This window comes from Oryx dammah, unplaced genomic scaffold (genome assembly GCF_014754425.2).
Source record: "Oryx dammah isolate SB20612 unplaced genomic scaffold, SCBI_Odam_1.1 HiC_scaffold_2, whole genome shotgun sequence".
Taxonomy (NCBI): domain Eukaryota; kingdom Metazoa; phylum Chordata; class Mammalia; order Artiodactyla; family Bovidae; genus Oryx; species Oryx dammah.
In genome coordinates, this window is record NW_024070186.1 from 86,164,172 (window position 1) to 86,177,711 (window position 13,540).

Genomic DNA, 13,540 nt, shown 5'->3' on the forward strand with positions numbered 1-13,540 from the left:
ATCCCACCCACAGTCCTTCAACCTGGAAGAGACGATGAGGGAGGTGGGTGGCCCTCACTCCCTAGAGTGGGGATTTCCAGAAGTAGAATCTGGAAGTCACTCTGTCCTCTGCAATCCCAAACTTATATAAAGCGAGGGTAAGGGGTGGACACAGGTGGCATTAGTGATAAAGAATCTGCCTGCCAATTTAGAAGACTTAAGATACAGAGGTTCCATCCCTGGGTTGGGAGGATCCCCTGGAGAAGGCCATGGCAACCCATTTCAGTATTCTTGCCTGGAGAACCCCATGGACAGAGGAGCCTGATGAGCTATAGTCCATAGGGTCACAAAGAGGCAGACGTGACTGAAGTGACTTAGCACACAGCACACACAAGGGGTAGACACAATAGAATATAGCTGGAGTCCCTCCCTGCTGCCACCATCACTGCATCACATAATGTGTTTTAGGGAAAATCAGCGGAACAAGCCTTTCTGGCAAGAGGGCCGACCATTTGCCTTCCAGCTTCACCCCTGTCTTCCTTTCACAACTGCTGCGAAACACATCCTTGAATAAAAATTTGACCTCTTCTTGTCATGGAGATGATCAATGCATCTTCGATGTCCTGGCCACAGGAAGTGAAAAGCTCGGAAAGGACACTAGGGCGGTATCTAGAATCTACCAGCAGATGAACACTACTCTGAGTAAGTGGTGTGAGGCCTGGGGAGGCATGTGCAGAGTTAGGGCACAGATAAGGGGACGCCCTTCCATGACACTCCTTTGAGCTACACATTTGTAAAATTTAACAGATTCTTTCGCTCAGGCTATTGCTCTACTCAAATCTTCCCATGACTTCCCAGCTCACTCTGTTCTTAACGATGACCTTCAAAGCCCTATCCAGTCTGACCCCATTGCCTCTCCAAACTCTTCTCCTAGGACTTCCAGCCCCACTCCCTGCACACCAGCCCCACTGGCTTCTTTGTATTCCTCAGACATGCCTGGCTTCCTACTGTCACGCGAGTGTATGTTCCTTGGCTCTTTGTCTCGTCACAACAGAGATTTGGAGTGATGGACAGTAAAGCCCCCTCAGTGTGTCACAGCTCTCAGGTTTTGGACAGACCGTGTTACAGCTCTCAGGTCTTGTTATAGCTCTTAGACAAATCAGTGTTACAGCTCTATTTTATTTAGAAGATAGCAGGAAAATCCATTTTTGAGACGTGAGGGCACGTTGATCCAAAGGCACGAGAAGAGCTCCCCAGCACTTGGGGGAAAGAGAGAGAGAGAGGGAGAGCTAGCTTTGGCTCCTCTATTTATATGTTTCTCTCTCCCTGGGCCTGTCCTATGTAAACTGGGCCAGCCAGGAGGGTTGTTTGTTTTACCTGAGGTCCTTATTCCGGTCCTCGGACCTTCTTCTGTTCTATTTTCGCGGGCTTTTCCCTTTCTTGTCTTTTAGCCACCGCCATTTTGGACTCCTTTTCCCTATTCTACCTGCCTAACACTACCAACTCAGACTGCACGTGCAGTTCTCTTTGCCTGCTACGCTTTGCCCCAGGGTGCCCGGCAGGCTACCCCAGGTGCCCGGCACCCCTCACCTCCTTCCAGTTTCTATTCAAATGTCATCTTCTCAGCAGTGCCTTTCTTGGCTAACCTGTCTAAAATTTCACATTCACCCACACTTCCTATTTGCCTTCCCTGTTTTGTTTTTCCTCCTTAGCATCTATAACTATCTATTAGTTAATATATTTTCTAATTTTCATAGGTATCTTTTTTTATTATTTGTTTCTTGCAGCATTCTTACTACGTAGAACAGTGCCAACCATAGAGTAGGTGCTCAATGAATATTTGTTAAGTGACTGGCTGAATGAATGAATGAACAATGAAATGGAAACAGCAGGGCTCCAAAACACAGAGACTGGTGAAAAGGTTACACTCCCTTTCTACTCCTGACAAACACAATGCCCATGACGTTATCCTCATGGTTTTCAGTCCTCTTCCAAGTGTAAAACTCCTTAATAGTCTGAACAACGCTGTCCTCTGATTCACTTCATATTACACCCGGCATAGCATTCTGATCAGGAAAGAACTTGAAATAAATCCTGTCTCGGGAGAAGGTTGGGCAATACAATCGCAGCCTGATCTTCATGGGTTTGTGAGCTGGTGCACAGACTAACTCCTGTTTCTGGAGATGGGTCCCAGCCTGAGGAATGCCTCCCTTTGCTAGAGGACTGAAAAGAGATGGCCCAGAAGGTAAGGGAGTATCCTGCCTTAAACCCCACATCACTTCTTTGTGTCTCAGATCAGTACCCAGCCTCTATCAAGGGTCCTGATGTGATAAAAGCCTACATGGGACAGACCACAGTGGTTAATTACACCAGCAACGCTAAGGACATCACATTCACCCTCAGAGAAAACAGCACGGACTTTAAGCTCTTTGGTAAGAACATTTGGCTGGGGGTTAGTGGATAAAGTCAGAGTCAAACTTTGGGTAATTTTGCATAATTATATCCTGTGCAACTTCATGTCACTTCTTCACTGGAATATCCAGGACCAGCATTTCTTAGGAATGATCGCTATAATTCAAATAGGTGCCCTGCCCCCCTCTGGGCATATAGAACTCATTCAAAGATTCGTTTCATCTCAGTCTTGAAATATGTTATCATCTTCATGTAATCAACAAATTATTAGAATAAATGTGTCAATTAACAGGTACTAAATTTAAAACATTGCCTATCCATTAAAAGAAGGATATCACATGGAACAAGATTTAAGGAAATACAAAACCTTTATCTGGTCCATTTCTCACTATTTTTATGTTTGTCAACCCTGTTTACCTCACTTTGTCTCTCCTTGTCTGCTTTTCTGTGCTTGGGCCGAGAAAAGCTTCATCTTTCTCTCACAGGAATGGTGTGAAGACCCCGGTTCAGGCCCGTAACCATGATCTGGCTCAAGAGTCAAAGCCCAGAGAACTCCCTGGCAGTCCAGTGTTTAAGACTCAGCACTTACACTTTCACTGCCATGGGGCTGGGTTCAAACCTGGTTGGGGAACTAAGATCCCACAAGCTGTGCAGCATGGCCAAAGGAAAAGAAAAAAGAGTCAAAGCCCACGGCACGCAGCTTGCCTTCTGCTGCCAGCACTAATTAAGCTGGTGACTGTTCTTTGCTAAACCAAAGCCCTTAGGGACCTTATTCTGAACTCTGAACACGTCTCTGACTCATTTTCTTTCTCTGTGCATAAGAAGGGACTGCTTTGGCAGTCCCTGTTGCTCTACATGGCATCCTCCCAGGTGTCAAATTAATGGCACCAGGAAGTTTTCCCGCCCACTTGGCTCCTATCCTTAAGACCGACAGCCTGGAAGTTACACTCGTCTGTTCCCTACTATCAGCTCTTCTCAATCTACTGTTTTCAGGAGACGTTCTTAAAAACACAAGACAGGTTGGGTCAGAAGAGTCCTTATTGACAAGTAGCAGTGTTTCACTGTAGTCTGCTGTCTGAAGCTGGCTGGCCAAAATTCTAGGAGATGAGGGCAGTGAAGTCAGGGTGGGGGTGGGGCTGCCGTGAAGCTGAAATCAGTTTGGCCTGCAGTTTAGCCTGGGGAAGTGTTGGGAGGTGGGGAGCAAGTGTTGGGAGGATCCTGGCCTTCATCCTCCGTCCCCCTCCTGATGAGCCATTCTGGTGCTAGCCCAGGGGTCTCTGCAAGGGGGGGTGGGCAACTGCCTTCTGCTTGTGGAGTGCTGCCCCACAACCACTGAGATGGGCTGATGCCACCTCCAGTTTGGAGCGTAATCAGGACCACCCCAGGAAACTAACCTTGCTCAAGGAAATGCCACAGAAGATCAGAGGGGTGGTCTGAGAGGGGTGGGGGAAATCCAGCGTCCACACCTGAGGTATCAGACAGCAGAGCAGATGGGGCTCCCAACTCTCAACGATCTTGTCTTCCTTGGGACAGAGAATGGACATTGCCATGGACGCCAAAGCAGCTGGAACCATTTACTCTGGAGATTCTAGCAAGCAGTGACCAGGGAAGCTTGTCATCTGTACTGAAGCCAAGGACAGTGGTCTGTGAGTGCAAGGGCAGTGTTTGTACAACCAGACCAGCTGGGTGAGCAACTCCTCCCTGGAGGTGAGTGTTAGACACTGGAGTAGGGGGAGCTTCCCTGTGGAGGGGAAAGGAAGTAGGAATTGAAAGGGTGTTGTCCTTCAGCCCCTTTGTGTCAGGTGTGTGTTGGGAGGAGGGTAGTGAGTGGAGCAGATACCAACCTCGGGTCACAAACTTACGAAAGTATATGAAAGAACTTTCTTTAATGCTTGTAGCTCAACTGAATTTTTATCTCCCAGCTCCCATTCAGCCAGGTTGGTAGGAAACTTCCACCTCAGGCTTTCTTGGAGTTTCCCAGTTGTTTCCAGCTCCATGGTTCTGGAATAAGACAGTGAAGTGTGGGGTAGGAAGGTGCCTATGCAGTCCCTGGGCCTGAGTCTACACACATCCCAGCTCCATGGGCCCTCCCTTCAGGCTCCATGGCTTCTGCGCTTTGCTCAGACAAAAGAAATCTCCTGTAAGTTGGCTTAGGGTCCCATCTGCGTAGAAACACTGCATAGCCACTTTTTTTTGATGGGGGTTGGTGGGGGGAGGGGGAGTCATTTTCACAGTTTGGGGAAGAGAGAAGGACAGATCCCCTCTGATCTTAGTCCCCCTCCCAAAACTTTTTTCCCCTTTTACTCTCTTCCTCCAACAATGAGGGAGACCCGGGTTCAATCCCTGGGTCAGGAAGATCTCCTGGAGAAGGAAATGGCAACCCACTCCAGTATTCTGGCCTGGAAAATCCCATGGATGGAAGAGCCTGGTAGGCTACAGCCCATGGGGTCGCAAAGAGTCCGGACATGACTGAGCAACTTCACTTTCCAACTGAAAGAAGCATCTCTTTAGCAGTTTGGAGAAAATCCTTCTCCATTCAAGTTTCTAGCCAAGATACCTGGCCTAAGCCGTGAATTTGGCCCCATCTCTTTTGTTTTCTCTTGTCACTTTTAGAGGGGAGCCAGAAAGGAAAGTGTTTGGCTGGCAGTACTCTACCACCCACCACCTCTTTCGCATCTTACACAGACACACCCTCCTCCCGAGGCATGAGCAGAGAATCCCCACTCAAAGGGACCGAGGTAGAGGAGTCCAGAAGGCAGACAATGAAAAAAATACAGATTAGGGGTGGGTGGGAAGGGGGAGAGATTAAAATCCATACAGCATTTTAGATATCCCAAGATCTCTAGTCTTGACAGTAGAAAGTGTTGAAAGGTTCCATTTCAGGGAGCTTTCGAGCGTCATCTAGTAGGGGAGATAGAAAAGAGAGACGTGAACTTGCTGAGAATCTGCCTGGTTCCCCTTGCTGTGCCCTGTTCCAGTTACCATTTGCTCTCACCATGCTCAGCAGCGAGTCTCCTTCTTGGGTGGGAGTCAGCGAGGGAAGGGAGAGCAGCAAACGGGCTTATCTGGGATCCAGTATTCCAGAGATGGGAGAATATTTTTTTAGCCACCATCTTACTCCAGGAAGGATTTCAGGCAAGGGGATTTGCTGTGAGAGGGAAGAGGCTGGGACCCTGGAGCAGGGGCTGGGCACAGAGCTCAGGATGGTCCAGGGAGGCCGAAAGGCCTGGAGGACAGCCTGCCCTTGACAGGGTTGGGTGGGCCCAGGGCCTGTTCGAGAAGGTGGTCATTGGATACCAACATAATTAAGACAAGGACTTGGGATCCATGGGTTTTCAGACCAACAGGGTGGGTTACAGCAACACGCCAGAAACCCTTAATGGTCCAGCTCCTTGGCCGTCCAGTGATCAGCAACCCATTCTAGACAGCGGACTGCAAGTGCGATGGGAATACCTTCGGCCGCTACTGCAACTACTCCAAGGACCCCTGTGATGAGCAGTGCTTCCCAAATGTGAAGTGCATTTCCGGGAAGGGCTGCGAGGCCTGCCCCCCGAACCTGGCTGGGGATGGACGTCACTGTGCTTGTGAGCTGGGAACAAGGCCTTGGCAGGAGGTTCTGGGGACAGGCAACATCTTGAGGGAGGGCCTAACACAGCTGGGCAAACCATTTCTTCCCACTTTCCAGTGAGTCTTTAGAATGTTCAGTGCAGGTAGGTATGGTAAAGAGGTGACGTGGGTATTGTAGGTGTGAAGCTGAAGCAGAAGAGGTTGTACAAGCCTGGGGGAGGGGTCAGAGCAGCTCCTGAGGCACTGTTGGGAGAAACCCAGGGCAAGAGACTGAAGACGGCCTGGAGAGGGGAGGAGACTTCCAGCAGCATCTGGGGAACCAGAAGCCAGTGGCGGTGGGCCCTCAGGCTCCTGGGGATTTTCAGATATGCCAGGCCCAGGGTCTCAGGACATTTGGGGGCAGGGGCTGCTGTGGGCATCTGGCAGCATGGGTGCCTCATCTTCCCTTTGAGTTCTCCTCCCACCATCTGTTCCTTGACCTCTGAGCCACCAGTCACTGAGGACATCACGGAGAGGTGGCCACTAAGCCCCTGAAGCACCCCAGTGAAATCTAGAGACCACTACATATTCAGAGCAGAGACCAGAGAGGGTGAAACCACAGCCTCATAAATGCAGAAAAGGGGACAGAAGTGAAGAAAACGGGCTGGTGGGCTTTCCTGGAAGAGGGTCCTTTCCTGATGGGGAGGGTCTGATAAACACTCCATTCCCTCAGCGGATGTAAGAGAACCCTTACCTAGCAGAGAAAAAAAGGGTTGCCTGGCAAAGAAATGTCTGGAAAAAGAAGGATAGTTTGGGGTTCAGAGTGGCCCACAAACAAAACATAGTTTAAGCGGGCTTTGCGAGAAAGAAACCTAGCCTGTCCTGGGAGCAGCTTTCCCTGGGCTGGGGCCTGCCCGGTGGTGCCTGGTGTGGTGCTGCTGACCTCTCGGCTCCCCCTGCAGCTCTGGAGAAACCCTTCCTCTGTCAGAACAAGTCCTGCCCTGAGGAATACTGCTACAACAACGGCCTCTGCCCCGTCTCCCACACTCAGGGCTGCCAGCCCGTCTGCACCTGCCCCTCAGCCTTCACCGACGCCCGCTGCTTCCTAGCTGGGAACAATTTCACTCCAACCGTCCATCAGGGTTAAGACCAGATCCTCTCTCATCCCCACTTCTCTTGCCTTGGGTGAAGTTGGGGGACTCGAGGAGCCAGCTAAATCCCTCAAACCCACAGGACAGAGCTCCAGATTTCCCTCAGGTGGTGGTAGATTGTAGGCTATGGGAGCGCTTGGGCGGCAACTGTCACAGCAGGAATCCCTGGCCTGAGCGGTCTGCTGAGAAAAGATTGAAGGTGACCTCACAGCTCAGCACAAGTCAGGGGAACCTTGACCGTCTTCCAGCGTGCACTAGGGTGAGGGTCAGCAGACTTGGCCGCCTCTTCTGTGACCTTCTGTCAGTGTAGGATAGGGTGGTCTCTCTGGGCTAGGTAAACCTGTGAGGCGATTATGAATCTGCTTTTCCCATCTCCAGAGCTTCCTTTAAGGATCATCCAGCTCTCGCTCATTGAAGACGAAAATGCCTCCCAAGCAGATGTCAACGCCTCGGTCAGTGCTGCAGGCCAGCTCTGGGTGGGGGGCAGGCCTTGGCAGGTTCAGGTAAGGTTTTAGCCCTGGCTTGTGCCTTCTGAGTCTCAACATCCATCTGGATTCTACTGCCAGAGGAGGCAGGAGCGCCTTGCTCCAGGGAAGGCTGAGGGTGAAGAAGGCAGGAAGGCCCAGGATGAAGATTTCCAAGTGGGGTGGAATGGCCAACTCTCAACGAATAGAGTCCAAGGTGACTGGGTCAACACAGCCTCTCCTTCTAGGCATCCCTTGGGACCTGCACTTGGATATTATATGGAAGAAACAGAGAGGGCATTTCACATCCAGGAAACCTTCCTTGACTTCCCTGAGGGACGTTCTCTTCCTGGCTCCCATGCCCTAGCCCATTGCCCAGTCACAGGCACAGGCACAGTAGTTGTTACTGAGGCCCTCGAGTCCTGCTGCCACTGCTGTTTGGTCACTTCCATCGTGTCCGACTCTGTGTGACCCCGTGGACTGCAGCCCGCCAGGCTCCTCTGTCCATGGGATTCTCCAGGCAAGAATGCTGGAGTAGGTTGCCATTTCTGGGCTCAAATCCTGGTACTACCACTCACTAGAGCAGGTATAATGATTAGACAAATTATTTGATCTTCCATCTGTAAAAATAGAAATGATGATAGTACTTAGGTCAGTGGTTTGTATGAAGGTTTAAATGATTATGTAAAGTGCTCAGTTCAGTGCCTAGAATACAACGTGTTAAAAAACATTATCCAAATAATTATTACTGCTGCTATTACTACTACAGCACTCTACACTCTGGTAAAATCTGTTGACATTTGTCTACTGAGCCACACTATGGCCTTTGAGAATGGATTGTTCCTAAATCACACTAATATCCCACGCACCTGGCCCCTAGGTCTGGCTAAATATAATCGATGTTCATTATACAGGTGGGGAGAGAATGAATGGGTAAGTCAGGAATTAGAGGCAAGTTAGGGGCTATTCATTGAAAGTCCTTCACTCACCAACAAACTTCTATTAAGCAGGGATGTGTGCCAGTCACCAGACTAAGCTGGGGTGCAGGGATGAAGAAATGATGAGAAACATTCTGGTGGTCCAGTGTCCTCATATTCAAAGAAGGAAATAGGGAGTTCCCTGGTGGCCTAGTGGTTAGGATTCCGAGTTTTCACACTGTGACCTGGGTTCAATCCCTGGTCAGGGAACTGAATTCCTGAAAGCCGAGGGGCTCCACCAAAAAAAAAAAAGAGAGAGAGAGAGAGACAGGGATGAATAAGTTCATTGAAGTGGGAAGGGTCTCCTCTGTGGACTGGGCCTCACCCTTGCTTCCACTCCCCACCCAACCCCCATCTCTGCCCTAGGTGGCCTATAGATTGAAGAACCTAGAATTGTGGGCCTTTCTCTGGAACAGACAAGTGGATCAAACGTAAGCGGGACGGTCCCTGCCTGGTCCCCGGGTCCCCCTCCAAACTCCTCTCCTCTCGGCCCCTCACTGTGCCCCTCCCATACAGTAAACCTTCAACAGCACCAGCCTCAGGAAGCTCCCTTCACCACTGGAACATTATCTCTGAGTTCCAGTACCTCCCTGAGGGCCCTGTCATTGACTTCCTGAACAACCGGCTGCTGGATGCAGCGGTGAAGGCGTTCTTACCCCCGGCTCCCCAGATGAGGGGGAAGAGAAGTGGGGGGCCCAGGAACAACGTGGCCTTCCACTCCATCTCCAGGAAGGATGTGTACAGTGTGATGGCTTGTGAGTACTATCTGGGGGATAGCTCCTGGGATAGGTGAGGGGGGAGGTAGGCAGTGAGAGCCTGTCACAGGTCTGCAGCCCACACAAACCCATAGCTGAAATGTATTCCACAGTGGGCCACAGATAAGAAGCAAGTCAATTTAGTTTTTTTGTTGTTGTTGCTGTTTGTAATTTTTGAGAAAAATTGGGAACATTTTACCCACTAGCTTTCTAGATTCAAGAACAGGAGCACAAAGTACTGCTTGGTGAGTCCCCGTGTGTATAATCCCCAGCTGCTGCTTTCCATCACTGCCAAGGTTTTTCTCTCTCTAAAACTGTTAATGATTTGGTTAAATGATTTGCACTTTATAAACATAAACAAAGACATTCTTTCTGCCTTTGACCCCCAACTGGAGACAGTAAGTTGAAAGTTGGAGACCTGGCCCATGGGCAGAGACTCCCTTCCTGAAAAAGTGTGACCCTCTGCAAAAGCCATCCCCAATCCAGGTCTCAGTACCCCAACCTGGAAAATAAGATGGGATTTCCGAGGTCCCTTTCAACTCTGACAGCCCCTAATTATGCTGGAACAGGGATAAGATAGGTTGGCAAACTTGCCAGAGAAGGAAAGAAATAGCTCACCCTATTTTTTGAAGTCAGGCAGAAACTGGCAGGGACTATGCCAAACCCAACAGAAGCTGCTGTTACTTGGATCAAATAAAAGCTTCTTCTAGAATCCAGGCTAAGCCTCCTCCCTCCCAGCAGCAAAAATTTGAAATCCTCCAAACTGCTATGTGTGTGTGTGTGTGTTTGGGGATGGGGGATTGACTTTCAGTAGCAAAAATAAACAAAACCCCCACAATTTTTACGATACAAGTACAATATGTTTATTATAGAAACTTCAGGAAACACAGATTAACAAAAAGAAAAAAAAATCACCCCTAATCCCAAACCCCAGAGACAAACCCATTTTGCGCATATTCTTTTTAACTTTCTTGTATGCATAGGAACCTTCACACATATCAATTTATTTATTTTTTTTAACGATAAAAGGATCAAGTCATGCCTAATGTTTGATAACCTCCTCGATACTCAAGTAATTGTGAACATAATGGTTGGATGGCATCACCGACTCAGTGGGCATGGGTTTGGATAGACTCGGGCAGTTGGTGATGGACAGGGAGGCCTGGTGTGCTGCGGTTCATGGGATCGCAAAGAGTGGAAACGACTGCGCGACTGAACTGAACTGAATGCCTTGTCTATTGTATACACATTCCATTTGATATTTTATAACATACGTGCTATATTTTAAACAGAATGTTATACTAATAGTGACCATTTATTGAGGGTTACTGTGTCAGGTACCTACTGAGTACTCTGCATATATTATCACATTTAAACATCTAAGCAAGGTAGTTTCCTTTTAAAAATAAGGAAACTGAGGTTGAATGAGTTAAGAAATTTCTCCTAAATCACACAACTAGTTAGCAGTAGAGTTTGAGTTTCAGTTCAGTCTGGCTGACTTCACAGCATACGCTCTTAACCGATGCATATCTGGAGCTTATCAGTTGCACAATATGCTTTGTTTAACAAAACCACTCTCATGAAGCATTGCTGCTCTTATAAACCATGCTGCTCTGAACCTCCATGAACATATGTAGTTTTCCTGTGGTTTTCAATTATGTCTCAGGATAAGTGCCTTAACATGCAATTCTTCATCGAAAAGGTATAGGCTTGCTGTTAATCGGTTGTTTTCCATGTTCACTTGTGTCTTACCCCAGTGAATGTGAGCATGCTGGCAACTTACTTGCAATGCAATGGCTACAAGGACTACAGCCTGGTCTACAGCCCCCAGGGTGGCTTCACCTGCGTATCCCCCTGCAGTCAGGGCTACTGTAAGCATGGAGGCCAGTGCCAGCACCTGCCAGATGGGCCCCGCTGCAGGTACCTCATGGTGTCTAACAATTAGGACGATTCCCTTTGCCGCTGAGAGAACGGGGATCAGAGAAAAGGGGAGATGGAAAAAAATGTGTGAGTCCCACACTGGGTGGAGAATAAAGATAATATGTTACCTCTGCAACTCAGACCAGCTACTGGGGGACCGGGGGGTATTATGCCCATTTTAAAGATGAGAAAACTGCAGCTTAGAGAGGATAAGAAACCCAGTAAGTTAAGTAGCAGGATCCGGGCTCCAAATCAAACCCTTACACATGATTTAACTTCTTGGGTGGACAGCCTGCTATCTCCTGGTGGAAACGGAACCCTCTGTCTTAGGTCTAGACCCGGCCCTCCTTAAGATTACCACTCAAGGGTGGTCCTCTCAAACTGGCGCCCTTTGTCCTATTACTTCATCACCAGTAGTGAGGGGAGTGCAATGAGCCAAAGGCCTACTAAGGAGAAGGGCAGCGCCACCCGGGCCCTCTTATCACAAGAGCGTCTTCGCTTGTCCCCACTTGCAGACACACTCAGCCCGCTCTGCATCCGGTCCATGGAGGGCTAGGGGCAGGGCTGGGTTTTTGTCTGCGCCTGCTCACCTGCGGCCAGCCCCGCCCCCTCCCTGCGGTCCAGGTGGAATGGGCCATCTGTGAATTCACTCCACGGCTGCCTGGGTTGCCCAGTGGTCTTCCATCAGCTGGGAAACAGGGCTGACTCCACCCATCCCCTAGAGGGGGACCCAGCCTGCCTGGAAAACCTCCTCCTTGGCAGGAGAGGAGGGATCAGGAGGATCAGCGCTAGCCTCCTCCCCTGCTGACCGCGTCCCCCTTCTCTATCCCCAGCTGTGTGCCCTCCTCCATCTACACGCCCTGGGGCAAGCGCTGTGAGCAACTGAGCATGAAACTTGGAGCCTTCTTCGGGATCCTCTTCGGGACCCTGGGCACCATCTTGCTGCTGGGGGTCACGGTGTTTGTGATCCTGCGTTTCCGGGGCTCCTGGGCCCATTTCTCCTACCCGCTGGACTCCGAGAGCTGAGGCCTTGCCCCAAACACGAACACGGGCGGCTGTGGCCTAGGATACCTTACCTCCGGACCCACCCCAGCCTCACCTGCACACACTTTCAGGCATCGTGCTTTTGGGATACTGGAAAAAGGAAGATGACTGAGGATGATTCATTATTCTTCAAGAATGATTAATGGGAATGAATAATAAAGTCAAGAGCACACCTTGTCAGTACAGAAGACACAGAGGCTGAGAGGAAGAGGTCATAAAGATCTACTATATAAATAGATGGGTTCTCTCGCAGACCTACCCACGGAGAGGACACCAACCTACTGAAACACAGCAGTCACATATCAGAGTTGATGAGGTGATGGCTCTAAATTAAAAACCAGAATACATTTGCATACAAAACTCTCCAGTTCACTTCTAATTAAAGCCTATTTAAATAAAATCCTTCTGGCTTTTTCTGTTTCCAAAGTCATGGGTTTCATGCATGATTTTCCTCTGGTGGCTGAAGGTCTTGGCACAGAGGGTGGAGGGAGCAGAGGTCAATTGGACTCAGTCCTGCTTCAGCCCTCAGTTACCCCATGTTGGGAAGTTGGGTTGCTCCAGCCCAGATCTGGATCTTTTCTTCAGCTTCCATATCACTTTCTTCCCCTCCCCACAACACAAGTCAAGGCCTGGCCCTCTGAGGAGGATGGTGGAGATACCCCAAAAAGGAGTATCCCCAACTCTCTCCGAGGACCCCTCCCTGCCTTTCTGGTCTGCTGCTGACTGTGTTCCCTGGAGGAAGGATTGAATCATGACAGCTCCCTTTCCAGGAGCCACTCCATCCTTAGATCTAAGGTCCCAAACCCATGATACACTTTCTTTGTCCTTTCCTGGGCCCCAGTCAGAGCTTTTGAGCTGCTCCATCCCAAAGTTCCTTAGCTTCATTCTGCTTGTTCCCAGGAACCTGATCAATTTCCACCCCCTTCCTTCTCTCTTAGCAGGCAAAATTTTATCCATATCTGACAGAACAACTCCAGCAACAACTGGTCCACACGTCCTGTGTCTAGAGCACCTCAGTTCAAACTCTATGCAGAAACTAGATAGTTGCCTTTTGGTCTTATCCCAAACCCATAAAGAGAAAGAGAATCTGATTGGTCCAGCTTATGTCAGTTGTCCATCCCTAATCCAATCAAGTGTAGCCATAGGGTATAAAAGGTGATCAAACAATGTTCAAGCTCAGACTTGTAGATGTGTGTGAGTGATGTTGAAGGAAGTTCCCAGAGAAGCTTGATCTCTGATCTAAGCAGAGGCTCCAAACTGCTTTTCATCAGAGGATGACTTCTCCCAGCAGA

General features: G+C 49.3%; 1 protein-coding gene across 1 annotated transcript in view; it reads left to right on the forward strand.

Annotated features, from left to right (window-relative positions):
* The window catches only part of MUC4 (mucin 4, cell surface associated), a 48,498-nt gene extending 35,824 nt beyond the window's left edge, over window positions 1-12,674 (forward strand). The window contains 12 exon segments of the mRNA XM_040250079.1: window positions 448-681; window positions 2,274-2,411; window positions 3,927-4,043; window positions 4,046-4,098; window positions 5,816-5,975; window positions 6,900-7,079; window positions 7,467-7,540; window positions 8,896-8,960; window positions 9,046-9,284; window positions 11,042-11,204; window positions 12,038-12,221; window positions 12,223-12,674. Of these exon segments, the coding sequence (XP_040106013.1) occupies window positions 448-681; window positions 2,274-2,411; window positions 3,927-4,043; window positions 4,046-4,098; window positions 5,816-5,975; window positions 6,900-7,079; window positions 7,467-7,540; window positions 8,896-8,960; window positions 9,046-9,284; window positions 11,042-11,204; window positions 12,038-12,221; window positions 12,223-12,270 (1,655 nt within the window). The 3' untranslated portion in view covers window positions 12,271-12,674.
* Window positions 12,675-13,540: the final 866 nt, after the last annotated feature.